The 21,430-nt window shown below is 39.4% G+C and overlaps 1 protein-coding gene across 1 annotated transcript; it reads left to right on the top strand.

Moving 5' to 3' along the window:
• Positions 1 to 200: 200 nt before the first annotated feature.
• On the top strand, positions 201 to 6,524 carry LOC310993796 (H-2 class I histocompatibility antigen, Q10 alpha chain-like; the record flags this gene model as incomplete). Its single annotated transcript, XM_083982275.1, has 7 exons — positions 201 to 343; positions 2,993 to 3,265; positions 4,309 to 4,599; positions 4,699 to 4,989; positions 5,413 to 5,437; positions 6,036 to 6,086; positions 6,467 to 6,524. Exons 1-7 carry the CDS (start codon positions 289 to 291, stop codon positions 6,522 to 6,524), a joined length of 1,044 nt encoding a protein of 347 aa, XP_083838401.1. The 5' UTR covers positions 201 to 288.
• Between the last annotated feature and the right edge of the window lie 14,906 nt (positions 6,525 to 21,430).

Genomic DNA, 21,430 nt, shown 5'->3' with positions numbered 1-21,430 from the left:
CTTTTTTTACGTCACATAAAGTTTCGGTTTAGACGCACATCTTTAGGTGTGCCTCTGCTCAGCCTGCACACACAGCAGCAGCAGCAGCAGCAGCCTGGGTTACCACAAGTAATATAAACACCTATGACAGGACCAGGAAACAGCACTCAGGAAACAGACCGTCGTTTGTCGTTGTTGGGCACGGAGTCAGAGCCCTGACTTGGCTTGGCTCAGGTGAAACCCCAAAACGCTAAAAAAAAAAAAAAAAGAGTTTCAGAGGGAGTAAAGAGACGCTGTACTGAGACCACAATGATTTTTGTTGTAATCTTTGCCCTTCTCGGGACAGGATTGATGGTAAACAGCGGTAAGTGAAGACTTTTTAACACATTCTGACAGTTGTGATGTCTTTAAAAATGTGTGCTTCTGCTTTGAGTTTTGAATTGGGAATAATTGACGATTAGTTGTTGACTTGTTTTGCAATGTGCATTTCTTATGGGCCCTGTTTCAGAAAGTTACGTTATCCCTTAAAGCAGAAGTAAGCGATCCGGTCGTTTTGGCTAACTTCCTGTCAGCGGATGGAGTTAGTGTAACAGGTCCCAGGCAGAGTAGCCTACCTGTACACAGATAAGGTTCCTGTAAAGCAGGAGAAAGAATGAGACAGGCGACAGTTTGCTTCTGTTCAGTGCAGCTTCGCTCAGTCGAATTTACTTATCAATTTGCAAATATCTTTTCCATACTCAAATGTCAAACAGTACGACATCCATAATATCAGAAACAAAACCAAAATACTGTACATACAGGCTGGTTACAGCATAAGCCTCTTATTTCCAATAAACACACATTTACCCATTCTTCATAAAGAATAATCCTGAGTTCAGTGGACAACTGCATTAATACATCCGCATTCAGTCAATTAACTCAGTTATTATGTAGTTAACAACTACTGAAAATAATACCATGAAATATAAAATGCAGGACCTCACATGTTGACTTATTTAATCTCACTCATAGTGCAAATAAAAGAATGAAGTAGCATATTTGGTGATATGTTGATTCAAGATAAATGTCTGAGCTGAAAGACTTGCAAGGTTTTAACAATTTTAACTGGTTACAACATCGACAAAATATGTATATCGCTCTATAACTATCACATTTAATTTATTCACGCAGGTAACAAAATACTGCACCCAAGATAATAGTTTTTAACTCAAAATGAAATGTGCTGGAGCCAGAAACTACAACATGGTTTGGTCCCAACATAAAGAAAAAGTAAACAGCGCCGCCATCTTGAGTCGTCCGCGATACACCGTTCTGCCACTGGTTCAAAAACCCATTTAAACACATTCAATAGCCTTACAAAATCGACCTACTATCATATTGAGATGTAAAGCACTAATGTGGGTGTTTATGTATGTTTTGAAACATCACCAACCTGTAAAACAGGATAAAGAATGAGACAGGCGACAGTTTGCTTCTGTTCAGTGCAGCTTCGCTCAGTCGAATGAGGAAGTAAAAAAGAGTCCGCTCAGAAGATGAGTCCAAGAGGGGAAGCAAATCGCCACACTGCCTCCTACTGGTAACACTGAGTAACTCTCTAGCTTTCACTTTTATGAGATAAAAGACGTAATTATTGAGCATTTTGACCCAAATTAACACATTTCTTTCACAGAAATAATATTTCAAAATAAAACAAATAAAATTACATAAAATGTGACCTTCCATTTCATGAGCGTCACATTAGCAGTCCCCGCCCTCGTCCCTACGTCACATTCACACGCATCCCAGAGAGGACCGCCCCTTTATGCCGCTCTCTCTCCTCATTGGATAAAGGTTGTAGGATACAAGGAAAGTTTTCTCCTCGGCTTACAGCAGAGCAGAGTGACTGACAGACCCGTGTTTCGGACCAAACACTCTGTGATTGCCGTCGGAAGATATAACTATTTAAGACTTATATTAACACAAAAATTCAGCTTACTTCTGCTTTAAAGCCCATGCAATAGAAAAAGCCCAACAGTATTCACCATGGCAAAAAGTAAAAAGAAAAAAAAAACATTCTCCTGCTTCTCACCAGTGGAGTTAGACATTTATTTATTTAAAAATATAATGTCATTTATTATTAATATATCTATTGCACATTTAGAAAAAAAGAAAGAAAGAAAAAAGCACAAGAGCGTGAGCTCTCAAGACAATAATTTCCATAGACTGTATAAGGGGTGAACACAAATATTCTGTGTTTGTGTGTGTGCAAGTGCACACATATAGTTCAAAGATGGTATTTTCATTACAAACAGTCACAATGTTGTTTAACCTTCTCTACCTAATTAAACAGCATAGCTGCATTAAATGTGTGATCAGACTTTCTTTATCAACTCTTGATTCTGCCAGCTTCAGATGAAGAGGAGAAGAGACTTATTTAGAAGTCCAAGTGTGAGTAACTCGAACACACAAAGGTCCATTATGGATAAGAAGCAATATGTAAACTTTAGCTTACATATTGCTTCTTATCCATAATCCTAAATCCTCCGGCTCCTCAAATTCTGAGTGTCAAATGTTTTAATTCAACCAGAGTCTAAATACGGTATTTAGATATACTTTCGAAGGTGGCAATAAAGAAAATGCAAAAAAATGCTCATCCAAACCTGTGAAACAAACCTATATTAAGTCCCGATAGACCTTGTGTTTTAACTGTTTGTCTGGAAGACAAAAGAAAAATTCCAAGGCACTCTCTTAACTCTAAAATGCCTTTATTGAATTATGTCATGGTCGAAATGACAATTAAAAACTCCGACGTGTTTCGGTGTCTAGCCTTCATCAGGGAGGGAGTCAAATGGAGTAGGACAGGAACAATGGTTCTTTTATACAAGTGTTTTTCCAATGACAAGTGTCCACCTGGTTGCCACAACCCAGAGTGGGTGTGGTGGCCAGCCCATTAAAGGGACACATATCCATAGCCCAGGCCCCAGAAAACTAAGCTGAATGAAATGTTTGTCTGTTCTTCCCGTGTGATTTCCAGAGAGGCATTCCCTCACTTACATCTACACGGGCCTCTCCAAACCAGTCAATTCCCCTGGTATCCATGAGTTCACGGCCATGGGTCTGATGGACGGCAGGTTGATCGACTACTTTGACAGTGAGAACCAGAGGAAAGTTCCCAAGCAGCCATGGATGGAAGAGAGGCTTGATCCTTATTACTGGGAGAAAGGCACACAGTCCCGCCAGAGCAAGCAGCAGTGGTTCAAAGACAACATTAAAATCCTGATGGATCGAATGAGACAGGATGAAACAGGTAAGATGTGGGGAATGTGAGGGGTTAGGATCATCTGTTAATGACTCTCAGCACACAGTCTGAAGACTGAGATCAATGGGGATGGCTAGTGTGACGTCACAAATGACTTCCGTGTCCATCCCCTGCTGCTAATGTATACAGCAATACATGTTCTTCATTGCTGCCCCCCCCAAAAAGAACACGCACACATACAATCATTTATAAGTTATTAGAGACGTTATATGGACTAACGTTTAGCACTAGTAACGTTAGCCCACTAGCTAACTAACGTTTACCTCCATGACTGGACCACCGCGATCCACTGGTCTCTGCCTCCTCCTGTAGCATACAAATCCTACAGGATATCCCCTCTCCTCCTCTAGTATTTGTTATACGTACTACAGGAGCCTGTCTGTCACTCTGCCGGTACCGCGTCCTGTGTTTTAATTAATCCTGTAAGTGTAACACACACCGTGTGGCCGCGGTACCGGCAGAGTGACAGACAGGCTCATTGTACAGAGGGACAAAATGAGTCGGCGTACTTTCCCTACTCCTGACACTTAAACCTGAAAAACTTTGACATGTCAAACTTTAGGATGTGTTAGCGGACTAATTCATCTGTCTAACCATCATAACTATGACAGCTGAAACGGTAAACAGCTGCTCAAGGTTTTTTCATTTAAAAAAACATATACAGTAGCCTATATTGAGGCTATATTGTCCATTGTATTCATATACATGAATATGTTTAATTATTCATAAATGAAAGCTCCCGCGGTACTTTTCACCCAGCTCTGCCTATTGTTTCTGTTCTGAATATCCTGAGATTGGACACAGAAGTGACCTTTTGGACCTTGATGACGTAGCCACTAGCCATCTGCTTGGTTGGAACAAAAACCTGCAGCCACATGGCGCTTTGTGGAATAGTTAGGACATGCCTGATTTGTGAGATTTTGTAATGTTTCTTGTAGTTGACTTCACCTCAGTGTTTAACCAGAAAACCTTTGTATCATCTTATTCTGTGAGTATATAATATGTGTATGTTTATGTGTTTGTCTTACTAGGCCTCCATGTCCTTCAGTGGATGGTCGGCTGTGAGGGCGACCTTCAGCCCGAAGGCCAGTTAAAGTATGTTCGTGGCATGAACATGTACAGCTATGATGGAGACAACTTCTTGTCCTTCGATGACGCCAACTCTGTCTGGGTGGCTCCAAATAATGCAGCTCTGCAGACCAAGAGGAAGTGGGACAATGTCCAGGTCCTGAAAGAATACATCAAAGGCTACCTGGAGAATGAGTGCATGGATTGGTTGACTAAGTTCATGAGTTATGGAGAGCAACAGCTGAAGACTGCCCGTAAGAAAGATGTGGCAACATTTTCCATATAGAATAGTTGAAATAAAATAATACAGCCACCATGCAAACAGGAACTCACTCTATGTTTTTTCTTTGCAGCTAAACCTGAGATCCACCTGTTTGCAAAGAGCTCAGTGGTTCAGACCAATGTCGTTTTGACGTGCCTGGCAACTGGTTTCCTCCCAAAAGACATCACACTGCAGATCAAAAGAAATGGCCGTATTGTTGAGATTGAAGATGGATTAAAATCCTCAGGTGTTCGTCCAAATGAAGACGACACCTTCCAGAGGAGAGACAGCGTGGAGATTTTGAGAAGTGACGAGTCTACATTCATCTGTGAAATCATCCATGCAGCTTCAGGAGTATATGTTGAGATTGAGAACTCATGGGGTAAGAACATGCTTCTTATTGTTTGCACATGTTAACATTTCTGTATAAATTATAAGAATTGTATAATATGGACATTATTGCAGAAACAACATATCTGTAATGACTGAAATGTTGATTCAAATGACCCTCAGTCAGTCAGTCTAGCGAGTGTCGCCACAAGAAAGAAACCAAACAAAAAAGACAGATTATCAACAGTTTAATGTTTGAATTGACCAAGTATGTGTTTCTTTATTGATCAGACTAAAACTGAAAGTTTGTCTTTTGGTTTGGCCCATTATGTAGTATATGTGTATGTTATCAGCACACATAATATAATTGCATTTTTGCTGTAAAATAGGAGCACTGGTGTACAACTGGTGGCCAGGTAGTAGGATCTGCAGTTGTATTCGTGCACATTTTTACACGAAGTGAACCTGAGTGTAGGTTACAGCCGCAAACTAGCAAAATTGTGAGAAAAACACGCACATCAGGTAGGCCCAGTTGGGAAGGGTGCTGGATAAAGGAGGAATCAATGAAATAAAGAAAAAATCCGCACACCATAGGTCCTCCCTTCAGAGGATTTAATAGCGTGACGTTTCGAGCAGCAAATGCTCTTTTTCAAACTGCTGTGTGACAGCCGCAAACTAACCACAGTGTGCTATTTGAGGGGGGAAAGTATGTCAGGCTTCCTGTTTCTGTATGTTTCTGTATGTCTCTTAGTTAGGTCTACTACTACTAGGTCTTTTACACATCAAGACTTATATATATATAGTATGCATGTTTTTGGGGGGGTTTTGAGCACCTGCCCCCCTCAAACAAACCCCTTTACAAACTAATTGAGTTTGAGGGTTGATGTCAGACCGCCAGGTCAACACCAACAGTTTATGATGCCATGAATGATTTTTTGACTGGCAGGCAAAACAAGGTTCCCATATGTTATATTACTGTATTATAAATTATATTTTATAATAATGTTTAAAATATAATAATTCGATTTCATTTTGTTATTTGCTTTTTTTCTCTTCTTCTTTTCTCTCTTTTTCTCTTCCCTCCAATTTTCGTAATAGGACCCTCTACCACCACCAGGCTGCCCCCCACTTTGAGAACCACTGTCTTACGTAAGAGATACGCATACCTTCATAAATTGAGTCTATCAAATAGAAACTAGAGAATGCATTTCCTGAAGGAAATATGGGTGAATGCTGAAAGCTGTAAGCTGAATGAGCTGATTACAATGTTGAAACAATGCTGAATTAAGAGAAGAAACTGAAGACGCAATCTTGAAGAGATGAAAAAATATGAAGAGTATGAAATGGTTGGAAATTACTTGAATTGTTGAAGATTAGTATGAAGAAATTGAAAGTCTGAAGTCTACTCAAATATATTTAAAACGGACAGCTTGAAAACATTTTTGAACCATTACTAATATAGATGAAACAATATCTGAAGAGTTTTTTGTGAGTTTTCTTTTTTCTCATCTTCCCTCCAATTTTCGTAGTAGGACCCTCTACCACCACCGGGCTGCCCCCCACTTTGAGAACCACTGTCTCACGTAAGAGATACGCATATCTTCATAAATTCTATTAAAAAAGTCTATTAAATAGAAATGATGTTGATTGAAAAAAACATAAAACTGATGTGAATTTTTTCTGTGTTTTAGATAATGAAGTTTTTGATTCAGAGTCTGGAGGAAATGGAGCTGCCATTGGTGCAGCTGTGGGTGGGGTGGTGGTCGTCTTGGCTGGTGTTGGTGTTGGACTGGCCTTGTTCTTTAAGAAACGCCAAACTGGTGGTAGGTGCAGTACACACACAGCTGTCAGTTTAATGGGTACACACAGCCAAAACTAATGGTCTATTACAGGGGTGACCACACTTTTTAAACTTGTGACTGTGAGCTACTCTTAAAATGGTGGTGAATGGTGAATTACTAGCAGGAGATAGTGTTTGGTGCACACCCCAAAACTGGGATTTACGGTGTAATAAGGTTTCAGTCTTAACTGTGATTTTTTGAAGTTGTCTCTATCATTTACCGATTAGCTTTGATAAGCATGCTATTTGAATTTCATGTCAAATATGGAAGGAGTGTTTGTGATTTTTTTCCCACTTCTTTTCACTTATAGGGTACTTGTAGTGGGAATTCAACATTTCAACCCTGGAGTGTTATCGGAGGATAATACAAGACTTTTTTTTTTTTTTTTTTTTTAATTTTTATATTGCAAGTCAAGGTTACTGAAGTTCCCATATAAGGTTCCTCATAGGCTAAAACCTTTTCAGTATTTTAACATATTGATTTATGGTATATTACTGTATTTTAATTTACAGTGTTCTTTTAACATGATTTTCATTTCAGTATTTTTTCTGTATTCACATACAGTATTATGAGTGTTTTTCAATTAGCCTACAGTATTAATGTATTTTGCTGTATTTTTTCATTTGCAGTATTATAGGCTACTGTTGTTCAATCATAGTATAGCAGTAAAAGTGCTTTCTTCAGTTTATCTTCATACTTCACTGTAATGGGTTTACCATAGGAAAGAATTAGAGTACGACAAAATAATTTCCCATAATCCTTTGCTATTTACAGTTATATACTGTATACATGTTTTACACTATCTTGCTACATATTACACACAGTATACTGTTCAGATTACAAATCAGTTACAGTTTACCAATATCTGACATTATGTCTAAAAATGGTTAGGTGAAAAGGCTGTATGATCAAATATGGTGTAGTGTAGGTGTAAGTAGGTGGCCATTTTGGATGTTTTTGTCTCTTTCTTTTGCATCAGTTTATTTGTGTAAGAAATCAGAATGACAAAATCTGCAAAGACAGTGTGTAACATGTTACTGTAAAAAGTGGTGGTTTTATCTAAGTCCTGTATGTATTTCTGCTGAGGCCTTAATAAAGGAGATACAGTACAGATAGACAGAAGAAATGCAATCATGGAGAATGCAGAAAGTGCCTTTATTGTGATCTATTAAGTATACTGTACTGTGTGATTGTTAAAGGGCAACTTCGTTTTTTTTCAACCTGGGCCCTGTTTTCATATGTTTTTCTGTAGATGTGAGTGATGGATAATATATTTTTTGAGGTGGCTCCAGTATTGAGCCGGGCAGGCAGCCTGCAGCCCAGCTGATGCTCTTGCATGGGGCAAGTGGCTCCCGTCAAAGTTCGCCGTAAACGAGCATTTTTTTCAAACTGACAGGCTCAGATAGTTACAATGAATGTCCGACAACATACTAGAAAGGAGAAATTAACGTATTCAGGGTTTTTTCTGGCCAAAATTTGGGTTGAGGCGGCCGCAGGGATACGTATCTCTCCCTCCGGTCAAACGCCCCGTCCTGATCCACATCCACTGCAAAGTAAAGGTGCCGCCAGCTGTAATAGTGTAACATCCGCGTTTTTACAGCTGATTTTAGGATGAAACTCTGAACATAAATAATAAATTACCATGGAGATCTATCCGGGTTAAACAGCCACCTTTGTAGGGAGGTGGCAGACAGGAGAGCCCGGCTCGCTACAGTAGCTGCAGCTCTCCGTCTCCGTCTCCTTCTCTCTCTACGCTCTGTGCCGGTGGGGTGTGTTTACACTCAGCACCAGGTTTGAACGGAGCGGAGTCTATGAGCCCCAATGAGCCCCGCCCCCGCAGGCACACAAGCAAGCCGCGCATCAACGGCATCTTGCGGTCTGGCCCGGAGCTGAAATCAAACACACCCCTCCTGCTGCGGTCGAGTTGAACCAGTTGAAAACAGCGCCGCTGAGCTTCCATACCGTAGCCTACATTGAGTTTCAATCAAGATTCCAGCGCAGCGGCAGACAATTTCAGCGAGGCCGTGCCGACCACAGGGTCTGGTATGTTGTCGGACACTCATTGTAACTATCTGAGCCTGTCAATTTGAAAAAAATGCCTGTTTATACCGCGAACTTTGACGGGAGCCACTTGCCCCATGTAAGAGCGTTAGCTGGGCTGCAGGCTGCCTGCCGGGCTCAATACTGGAGCCACCTCAATAAAAGTGTTATCCATCACTCACATATACAGAAAAACATATGAAAACAGGGCCCAGGTTGAAAAAAACCGAAGTTGCCCTTTAAGATGAAATTGGGTGTTAAAGCAGAAGTAAGTGGTCCGGTCGTTTTCGCTAATGCTGCGTTCCAGGCAGGCTTTTGAAATCGTAAATTACAGCTTCAAGTCACAACTTACGACTTTGTAGCGTTCCAGGCAACCCACTCCTGTTTTTCCGACCTGTTTTACCGGTGAAAGTCACTATTAACGGCCACTCGTAACTTCCGACCGGTGAACTCGTACCAGATCGAACTGGTACGACTTCACGGTCGGAAAAATACGAGTTTCCTTGAACGCACCATAACAGTCCTCGTCCCTACGTCGCCACATTCACGGCGTCCCTTGGCTGCACACACAGCTCTGCATGCCGTTCTCTCTCCTCATTGGATAAAAACTGTAGGATACGATAAATGTTTTCTCCTTGGCTCAGAGCAGAGCAGAGTGACTGACAGACCCGTGTTTCAGACCAAACACTCTATGTAAGTGATTGCTGTCGGAAGATATAACTATTTAAGACTTATATTAACACAAATATATCACTTACTTCTGCTTTAAGGTTTCTGAGTTGTCTCTATTTTGTCTCTTTTGTTAACAGTTGCACTTTTGCCTCATTATTAGTGTAAGAAATCAGAATGCCAAAATCTTTGAAGATGTTGCTGTATACTGAAAAGACAGAATATGTTAAAATGTGCCGGTATTATCTAAAAGGTTTAAAATAAATCAAGGCAATTATATATATGTTTTATAATATTATAAACTATTATAAACTGTTTTATAATATATATATTATAAAACAGTTAAGTGGTGACACACTTAATTCAGGTTTTGTGTAACTTTTTATAGTTTCCTCTAAAATGACAAATTTAAACTGTCAGCTGTTTGTTAGCTCTTTTAATGTAAGATGTGTGCGATTTCATGCCTATGCAGATTAAACTCAAATCACGTGAACTCTTCAGTTAGTTTCTGTGCAGCTAACTTACAGTAAAGTCACGGTTATGTACCAGTCTGATCACCACGGTCTGACTTGTCACTTGTGGTGGGATGATGGCGTGTCGGAATAGCAGTATGTCGGAATAGTGGTCAATTGGCGGTAGCCTATGTCGGAGTGGTGGGATGTCGGAATGACAGCATGTAACCACAAAAAGTACATTTTGATCAGGGTTAAAGGGACAACGAGGAGTTTCTCCATCGTCAGAACGAAAAATTCTGCAACAATAAAAAAGTCTCATATTAAAGCAGAAGTATTTATATAATATCTAACCCTAACATAATATATATATATAGATCCATGACGAGGGCGGGGGCTGCTAACTCCATCGGCTGACAAGACGTTATGGTGCGTTCAAGGCAACTCGTAACTCCTGTTTTTCCGACCTGTGAAGTCGTACCAGTTCGATCTGGTACGAGTTCACGGGTCGGAAGTTACGAGTGGCCGTTATAGTGACTTTCACAGGTAAAACAGGTCGGAAAAACACGAGTGGGTTGCCTGGAACGCTACAAAGTCGTAAGTTGTGACTTGAAGCTGTAATTTACGGTTTCAAAAGCCTGCCTGGAACGCAGCATTAGCCAAAACGACCGGATCGCTTACTTCTGCTTTAATGTGGATGAATCTACGTTACCCACACTTGTTAATGGGCCCATTTTCGATAAATATATCGTTTTGTCTCTATCGTTATTTTGTTATTATTAGTGGTGGCGGAAATGCTGGGCGAGCCGACCAATGTTTCCTTAATTTCGGTTTCGCGGCGAATCATGAGAATAACGGCGCCAAATCGCCGTTTATGGTCGGAACTACGACGGTATCTGAATCTCTTTGAACCTCTGACTTTAATTCTTGATGAATGAAAACATGAGTTCATAAATGTAGTGTACACAAAACTCCTCGTTGTCCCTTTAAAAACCATGAATTATATTAAAAGTGTAAATACTGCATCTGTGGACGTGTATAATGAAACAGGTACATACACATTAGACAGACAGACTAGATAGTAGGCTACTGTAGGCCTATTGATAGATAGATAGATAGATAGATAGATAGATAGATAGATAGATAGATAGATAGATAGATAGATAGATAGATAGATAGATAGATAGATAGATAGATAGATAGATAGATAGATAGATAGATAGATGGATAGATAAACTTTATAGTTTCGGTTTACACCAGGTTTATACATGCACAGTACAGCATAACGTCACTTGGCGGCAGCAGAACGCTACTTTTTAAAAAAATGGACACAGTTTTGATGAAGGGCTGTTCGTAACCGCTTATCAAGTTGTGTGTGTTTGGGTGTGTTGGTGTTTCTGCTCCGCCTGCCCTCTACACACACACACACATGCAGCCTGAGCCTGGGTCACCACAAGTGAACACCCGGCACAAACCCGGAGGTGTTTCACATGTGTCTGGTGGCTTTTTATTTTTTATTTTCACTTTACTTTATTGCCTTCTCAATTTATAATAATTGATATGTATTGTTTATTCTCATGTATTTATTTTATTTATGCTCTTTTCTTTTTCTCTCCTCTTGTCTCTAAATGTAAAGCACTTTGAGCTACATGGCCATGTATGAAAAGCGCTATACAAATAAAGTTATTATTATTATTATTACCTTGATGATGTAATTGTGTTCTCTACCTCTTTTTTGCATCTCATTCATTGTTCACTGTAATGGTGACACTTCACAAATACTTATACAGCTAGATGTTCAAAAAATGTATCATGGCTGAGAGGCATTATTGCCGCTTTGGGATCAGGGCTCAAATCCCAGTATGATCACTAAGTTTTGACATGCTCCCTCCATCTCCCCTGCTCCAGCTGACGCGCATCACTATTACCGAGAAACCCAATAGCGGTGAGCGGGCGCAACTAAGCCATGATACATTTGCATACTCATGAATATTCATAGAACCTGGATTTTTCAATGTGGGAGAAATAGTAGACGTGATTTTAGCCACTTTGAGAGTTTTTCAAAACAACTTTTTGTGGGAAAGCAATTTTAATCAAAAAATAGTCATAGCAGAGCATTTCTACAAATTTTAAAATGCCTCTTTAGGCGGACTTTAAAGTATATTTTTATCTTATTACGACACCAGTCAAACAGTCGACAGGTAGTTGACAGAACCAGGAAACAGCACTCTGAAACAGACCGTCGTTTGTCGTTGTTGGGCACAGAGTGAGAGCCCTGGCCTGAGGTTGGGTAAAACGCTAAAAAAGAGTTTCAGAGGGAGCAAAGAGATGCTGTACTGAGATCACAATTTTTATCATTGCAATCTCCGTCATTCTTCAGACAGGATTTATGGTAAACAGCGGTAAGTGAAGACTTTTTCACATGTTCTGACAGCTGTGATGTATAAAAATGTGTGCTTCTGCTTAGAGTTTTGAGTTGGGAATATAATATTGACGATAAGTTATTGACTTGATTTGTAGTCATGTCAAGACATGCCCACATTCTCCTACTTCTCACCAGTGGAGTTAGACATTTATTTATACATATAACGTAATATATTTATTATTAATATATCTATTGCACATTTTCAAAAAAAAAAAAAAAAAAGAGTGTGGGCTCATGGCAGAAATTTGTCTGTTTGAGAGTTGAAAAATAAGTGTTCCACTCGAGTCTAACATCTAATTAATATTCTGTGTGTGTGTGTGTGTATGTGTCAATGTGTGTGTGTTTGCATGCAAGTGCACAAATAGCTATAGTTCAAAGAGGTGTGGTATTTTCATTTCAAACAGTCACAATGTTGTTTAATCTTCTCCACTTAATTAAGCAGCATCAGTGGCTGCATTAAACATGTGATTGATTCTTGATTCTGCAAGCTTCGATAAGGAGGAGAAGAGTGTGAGTGTGAGTAAGTCGAAAACACAAATGGAAAAGCTCTAGCTTACATATTGCAATGCTTCTTATCCATAATGGACAGTGGCTGTCGTCACTTTGTCCCTCCGGCTCCTCAAATTTTGAGTAAAATTCTCTCTGCCTCACTCAGCCCTCTGTTTCCTTAAGTATGAAAGTTGAAAACAGATGTTAGCTCAAACAAACAACACTCTTTGTCTAAATCAGCGAAACTGTTATGTCAGTTAATGTAATAGATGCATGGAGATACATGAACGAGGACCAACAAAAATATTCATTTTTCTCTCAGCCACACAAAACTACTTTTTCACAGACTCGAAACTACTTACAATAGTAAAATATATAGATTATGAAGCCATTGTTTTATCAGACCATGCCCCACTAAAATTGCTACTAAACTTTCCCTGTAGATATTCAGCCAAAACGCGGCATATGGATAACGGTTTACTAACTAGCAAAACCCATGTAGAGTTTATCAGATCCCAGATTGCTTTAAACCAACAAGACTCCAGATGTCTCTAAAAGTATTTTATGGGAGGCTCTAAAAGCATATGTTTGAGGACAGATTATTCCCTACACGGCTCAGCTGGTCAAAACAAAAAATTAGAGAAGAAGGAATATAACAGGACAAATTGTTGAAGTGGATTCTGGGATATATTCATAGATAAAGTTTTTCCAACATTTGAACAGGTACAGGAAAAATACAATATTCCAAGGTCACAGTTTTATAAATATTTGCGGATAAGGAGTTTTGTTATTCAGAATAATCCATCATATCCAAATTCCAATTCATTCATTTCTAATTTTATTTTTCTGTATTTCTCACTGTTTATCTTGAGTTAATGTAATTCTATGATGGAGTGGAACTTTGTACAAGCCTTCTAGGCTTCGTTCCCTCCTTGCACTGTTTTAAAATTGTGCTAAATAAATAAATCAAATCAAATCAAATCAAATCAAATCAAATCAAATCAAATCAAATCTTATGATAGATGATTTCTACATATTTTGAAACACGTCTAGAAGGGAACATAAGTCATGTTCACAAGCTATAAAGGCAGAAATTCTAAGCTAAATAACTTGAAGTTGACTAAACTTGCATATTTAGTTTATAGGAAAGGATCAGTTGATTGCATTCAGTACCTGTATGATGTTTAACAGAGTTGAAATAATGCTGTCATTACAACCCTAACCCTAACCCTAACCCCCTAACCCTAACCCTAACCCTAACCCTATCCCTATCATTCTATTACAGTAAAATACATTTGTTGCACAGTCTGTCTGCAGCTCTTTCACACACCGTGAAAAACAAAATCACAAGGTAGGGCCTACACAGGAAGTGAATGTTTGACACTGTGGTTAAAGGAGATTATACCCAAGGGGGTGGATCTGACTACATGCAGGCGTAGCTCACAGTCGGCCATATTTGAACGGGCAACTGTCTCTGACTCTGGCTGCAGTTACAGTGCAGTAGATGGTGATCCACTCATCTGCACTAAAACAACGATTCATAACTCTGTGAAAAATAAATCAGTATGTAGCTATTACTTTAACTATTTGCATAATGTCACTGTAAGGTTACTTTTACAAAAAAAAATACATAATTAAAATGATCCGTGATTCTAAATATGCTGCATCATAACTGCATAAACGTTCATAAAAATCAAACCGTTTTGAAATCGGACAAAAACTGAGCAAGTTATGGTCGTTATAGCAGAACATGCAGCAGAGGCTTAATGCTCTGAGGGAGAGAGTTGCCCTTACCAAGATGGCCGCCGTACTGGCTACGCTTTGTCATTGGGAAACAGCTGCAGGTGAGTCATCTAGTTCTTATATATATCTATGATTATACCTGTGAACCGTGTGACAAGGAAGTCCGCCCCTGCCAGATACCTGCTAGGTTGTCAAGAGTCAGGGTGCGATTTGTGAAAAAAACAGAGGAGGGGGGGGTAGTTTTTGTCGGCGGGGGCGGGGCACGTCACAAACTTTAAAGGTGTACAGAAAAGAAAATTGAATTTGAGCCCACTTTGGGTGATAAAATGAATGTGATAACTCATCTTTCAGACGTTGTAGGCCAAACTTTGTGCAAAATTCTATTTTTGAGTAAATCCGGGATGAAAGTGTGTATTTTTTTTTTCGCATTGGATAATGCAGGCGCACGGATTATACGTCAGCCTGTACACGATTCACCAGCCACTGATATTGGATCCGTAATCCGTCATTCAACGTCTGAGACACGCACACACACACGGAGCTCGGGCTCGCCCCAAGCTTTGAATATCCCGCCCGCTCGATAACGACCAATCAAATTCGTTTTCCTCACTCGGGTAAACTCGTGTTGCAGCTCGTGACAACTCGGCGCGACAAACAGGACAAACGGCCATTTCTGTACACCTTTAATTTGAAGAGACAGATTAGATGTTGATTTTGTTAACAGTTATGACTTTATTGCACCCAAACATTAATATCGTGCTGTCTTATCCAGTAGCCTACAAATATTTGCTCAAACCTGGAGACAGACCCGACCCAGTGCAACCGGCATCTCAAGACTCGCCTTTTTTTTTTTTTTTTTTGAGAATTTACAGTAGGCTAGGCTACATGACGTCTGGGAGACACTTTGCGCTACTGTAGGGGGGATGAGAAGGATGATTTAAGAATATACCCTGGATTCAAGATGAAAAATCAACTTTTAAAACATAATTATTGTCATATTTCCAAAAGTAAGATTTTACTTTTGTCAAGCACAGACATTTACAGATACTTATCAGTGTGTGCGTGACTTCAGTGTTCAACATGTCAGTGTGGTTGATTATATCAATACACGCAAACAACTTTCCATCTCATATGGTCTGATCTGTCCTTTTCATTTCAGTCTTTCTCAGGATGAGGGTACAGATCTGCAGCGTCCTGTTGGCCTTTGTCCTGGGATGTAACATCTCTGCGGGTAAGGACTTTTTAAATCCATCCATTTCTGTTTCTTTACAGTATATTTGTAATGTAATTTATACCGACAGCATTTCTATAGTGTTTGCCCTTTTTTGGCGTGAAACTTGTCTTAAAAATGTGTTAACAGTAACCAGCAAATTTGTAATTTGATGTTATGGAAATGCAAATAAAAGGTTACAGAGTAAAAGAAAATGTCAAGCCCATTTATTTTCAAATGACAATTTAGTTACCAAAAACGCCCGATGTGATATAGCCTAAATGTAACAGATCTCTGACAATACTGTAGGTGCTATTAAAAAAAATTTTGTTCCATGCATTCCACTTGGTCTGTGTTACACCCCATATGATTTTCCTTCAAGGATAAATGGGTCTGGGTTCTTATGGGTTAACTGAAATAGAAATCAGATGGTGCCCCAGCAATTTGTATTGTATTACAGGTTACAGGTGGTGGCATATCTGGTTTGCTTGTAACCATGCTTTCAAACTACTAACTTACTATTTATTGTACTTGGACACACATAGCTGTGAGTCAGACTGAGATTCAAACTAACACACTGTGTTTTCATTGGGTTTGTTGACAATCAGATATTATTCATTTTCTTGTTTAGAATGTTCACTGATTGCAGGTTCATTCAACTTTATCCTTTCACTTCAGAGACTCCATTGTAAGAGGTTTTCTTAACGCTTTACCTGTGTTTTATTTTAAAATTGAATCCACAAGAATATATATTTGTATGTTGCAAGAGATAGTTCAGAGTATTTCACATCGGTACAATACATGACCAGTTTAGAGAAGCAGCTGACACAACCCCCACATCAAATATACTGAGCTTTGAACACGAAAAATCCTCTCTGTTTGGTTTTCCTCTCTCAGGCTTCTCTAATAACAAGTCAGTGAGCCAATCAGAGGACAGGAGGCTCCGAGCCCATGACAATGTGGAGTATTTATACTATGGATCACATTATCCAACTTGACTATCTAAACAAACAATAAAAAAAAAATTAAAAAAAGAACAAACAACTTCCCATTCATCTGAATAACGGTGCTCGAAACTCTGATTTGGTGTGAAAACGTTGTTATACTGTATAAACACAAGTTCGTATTACAGTATAATGAGCAACCTCCCCATGTGATAGCTCATTCTCTAGTTTTGCTCACGATCTTAGAAAAGCTTGTTAGCTTGAAATTGATGTTGTATAAATTAGAATACATGTGTTCTTTTGCAGGAATAAAATCCATAGTTGTTGTGGAGAAACAGAGAGATGGAGTCCGTCTGCCTTGTCCTCAAACTGTGAATGGTTCAGTGACGTGGAGCAGAGAGATTTACGGAGAGGTGGTTAAGATTCTTACAAGTGATGATGGAAGAGACACAAGATACAATGATCCATACAAACGATTCAGTTTGTTAGCAGATAAGTCACTGTTCAACACGAAACCTGTTGTCTCAGACAGTGGAAGATACTTCTGCAACAACCAATCAGCTGTGGATCTGACAGTGATCCCACCAGGTAACATCAACCTTTATCGATTTATTTTTTTTAATTTATTTTATTTTTTTATTAGGACATTGCATATTAATCAACATGTCAGCCAGAGCGTTAATGTAAATATGCCAGAGTAAGCATAGTTGCTATGCCATGTTTCTGTTCTTAAATGTGGATTTTTAATGAGCTGCTCCACACTAAAAGTTAGTTTTCAAACATTATTTTACTGTCAAGATTCCCCGTTTCTGATGATTTGACAAAAGCATTCTGCTCAGTTAAATATTATATCATCACAGTCAATTACCAGTTTTATCAAGAAGATTTAGGCAAAACTCACGCAAACTAATAATGCAGTCAATAAGGCAATGGATATAACATTCAGTCTGACTGAGACAAACTAACACACTGTGTTTTCATGGCGTTTGTTGAGGATAAGAAAATGATCATTTTCACGATCTATTAATTTTCTTGTTTAAGTTGTTTAGTGATTGCAGATTGATTCAACTTTCACATCAGATATTTTATTGTAAAATGTTTTGTATTTAATGCTTTACCTGTGTTTTATTTCAATTTATAAGAAGATATATTTGTAGGTTTCAAGTGACAGTTTCTCACATCATTACACCACTGGTTTAGAGAGGCAGCTGGGAGTTTTTGACTGCCACAGTAGTACATCACTTTGCAACTTATTTGCCAGTGATCCTGCTGCTTCACACAACCACATGTCAAATATCCAGAGTATTAAACACCAAACGTTTTACATCTCCTCTCTCAGGCTTAACAGTAGGTCAGTGAGCAAATGAGACAAGAGAAAGCTCTGAGCCCATAAAAAAATGCATGATCTTATAGACACACAGAGCTTCATTTTAATTAGTCTTTATAAACAAATAATAATTAAATAAAAGAACAAACAACTTCCCTACTGAATTTCTGTGCTCAAAACTCTGATGGTGTATTTGGTATGAAAACCTAATGTTTAAACACCAGTTTATAATTAACGAGAACACTGCATCAGATAAACCATCATCTAGTTTTGCTCACAACCTTAGAAAAGCTTGTTATCTTGAAATGGACGTTGAAAAGAAATAGTTTTTTTTGCAGGTATAAAATCCATAGTTGTTGCAGACAAACATGGAGTCGTTCTGCCTTGTCCTCAAAGTGTGGAGGGTTCAGTGACGTGGAGCAGTGTTACACAGTGTGTTGTTACAGCTAGTTACATTAGGAACATTTGAGCAAAACAGTAGAAGGTCGGTGTATATGTTCAATCAGTTTGTGTGAACTCTGGAGTAGATTGGAGTGAATTGTTCTCCGTGATCATTGTAATGTTGCTAAACTAATGCATTTTGTCCGTCACATTTATATCAGTGACAGAGGTCTGAACAACACAACACTTCTCCCCATAAATTCAGTCAGATCTGGTGTAATCTATCATGAACACATGAGAAAGTCCATGAGTGTTCATCACACAACAGAAATATTTTCTCACTCTGTAGGCTATTTGCTCTGTACAGGAACAAAAATAGAAAATGCTACAGCGATGACCAGCATCTATATATATAATAAACTGTCCTTGTATCCTCCAACCTTTATCCAATGAGGAGAGAGAACAGCATAAAGGGGCGGTCCTCTCTGTGTGTGCAGCCAAGGGATGCGCGTGAATGTGGTGACGTAGGGACGAGGACGGGGACTGCTAACTCCATCGGCTGACAGGAAGTTAGCCAAAACGACCGGATCGCTTACTTCTGCTTTAATTCAACAACAGCCTAAATATTTAGATATACTTTCAAAGGTGGTAATAAAGTGTAAATAAAATGCAAAAACATGTTCATCCAAACCTGTGAATCAAATCTATTAGTCCTGATGGACCTTGTGTTGTAAATTACCTTGTTTGTCTGTTCTTCCTGTGTGATTTCCAGAGAGACATTCCCTCACCTACATCTACACGGCCCTCTCCAAACCAGTCAGTTCCCCTGGTATCCATGATTTCACAGCCATGGGTCTGATGGACGGCAGGTTGATCGACTACTTTGACAGTGAGCACCAGAGGAAAGTTCCCAAGCAGCCATGGATGGAAAAGAGGCTTGAGGCTGATTACTGGGAGAAAGGCACACAGTCCCGCCTGAGCAAGCAGCAGTGGTTCAAAGTCAACATTAAAATCCTGATGGATCGAATGAGACAGAATGAAACAGGTGGGGATTTTAGGGTTTAGGATCATCTGTTAATGGCTCCTAATGGATAATTACGATGCCATGCAGGTATGCAGGTTTTTGTTCCAACCAATTGAGACACAGTCTGAAGACTGAGATCAATCAATTGATTAAGTCTGGTGTGCTGCTGCTTGGTTGAAACAAAAACCTGCAGCCACAGGTGCTTTGTGGAATAGTTTGGACATGCCTGATTTGTGTGTATGTTTATGTGTTTCCTTGTTGTTAACAATTTGTCTTACTGTTCTGTCCCATAGACATCCATGTCCTTCAGTGGATGCACGGCTGTGAGGGTGAAGTTCAGCCCGACGGCAAGTTAAAGTTCGTTCGTGGCATGGACACGTACAGCTATGATGGCGCCAACTTCCTGTCCTTCGATGATGCCAATTCTGTCTGGGTGGCTGCAACTAATGCAGCTCTGGAGACCAAGAGGAAGTGGGACAATGTCCAGGTCCTGAAAGAATACATCAAAGGCTACCTGGAGAATGAGTGCATGTATTGGTTGACTAAGTTCATGACTTATGGAGAGCAACAGCTGAAGAATGCCTGTAAGAAATATGTGGCAACATTTTCCATCAGCAAACACTATAATTGATATTAAGTATTATTTTATCTAATCCACATCTTTTTAAAACGTAGAATACATTTAGGAGCCAAAATCATAATCAAACTTGAGTAAACACCATATTTAAAAGCTATGATCTTGAAAATTGTTTCGGAAAATATGAAAGTATAGAATAGTTGAAATAAAAGTAATGAAGGGATCCAAACAGGAACTCACTTTATGTGTTCTCCCTCCAGCTCCACCTCAGATCCACCTGCTTGCAAAGAGCTCAGTGGTTCAGACGAATGTCACTTTGACGTGCCTGGCAACCGGTTTCCTCCCAAAAGACATCACACTGCAGATCAAAAGGAACGGCCGTATCGTAGAGATTAAAGATGGTTTAAAATCCTCAGGTGTTCGTCCAAATGAAGACGACACCTTCCAGAGGAGAGACAGTGTGGATATTCTGAGAGGTGACAGGTCTGCATTCACCTGTGAATTCATCAATGCAGTTTCAGGAGTACATGTTGTGAAGTCATGGGGTAAGAACATTCTTCTTGATGTTTGCATATGTCAACATTTCTGTATTGGAGAAATTATAAGAATTGTACAATATGAACATTATTACAGAATATTCTGACAACATGTCTGTAATGACTGAAATGTTGATTCAAATGACCATGGCAACTAAGGTTAAATGTTTCCAATGCCAGCAGACTAGGTATCTCTGAAGGATAATAGCCTTAACCAAATTTGACAGTGACTCATGTAATGGTAAATTTGAATATTCCTTTGTTTTAATCACTTGTGACGTCCCTACCCCCTGCTTTCCCTCCAAGGTATCAGATCCTCTTTGTTTGTTACCCATTTGTGTATTCTAATGTCTAGACCTTGTAATTGCATTTCAAGTTCCAGAGACACCCAACCTTTCATGTCCTCATGATATACTACAAAGGGGTGTGGAATATACCTGAGGGGGCGTTCCTCAAGTATAAATGTTTACGTCTCCCCATTGTCTTTGTCTTTTCATCAACATCACCCACTCGGGTCGAATGGACCTTTCCTTGCAAGGAAATAAAATCATGATGGCCGGCCAAGTCTCTATTTCATTTTTCACCAGCAACAGCAACAGAAAATTTCCACGACACTCACCATCAGTAATGAAGGGATCCAAACAGGAGCTAACTTTATGTTTTTTCCTTCCAGTGCCACCTCAGATCCACCTGCTTGCAAAGAGCTCAAAGGTTAAGACCAATGTCACTTTGACGTGCCTGGCAACTGGTTTCATCCCAAAAGACATCACACTCCGGATCAAAAGGAACGATAGTATCATTGGGATCGAAGATGGATTAAAATCCTCAGGTGTTC

The sequence above is a fragment of the Trachurus trachurus genome, assembly GCF_905171665.1.
Source record: "Trachurus trachurus genome assembly, chromosome: 11".
NCBI classification, from domain to species: Eukaryota; Metazoa; Chordata; class Actinopteri; order Carangiformes; family Carangidae; genus Trachurus; species Trachurus trachurus.
This window is presented reverse-complemented; position numbering and strand designations above follow the sequence as displayed.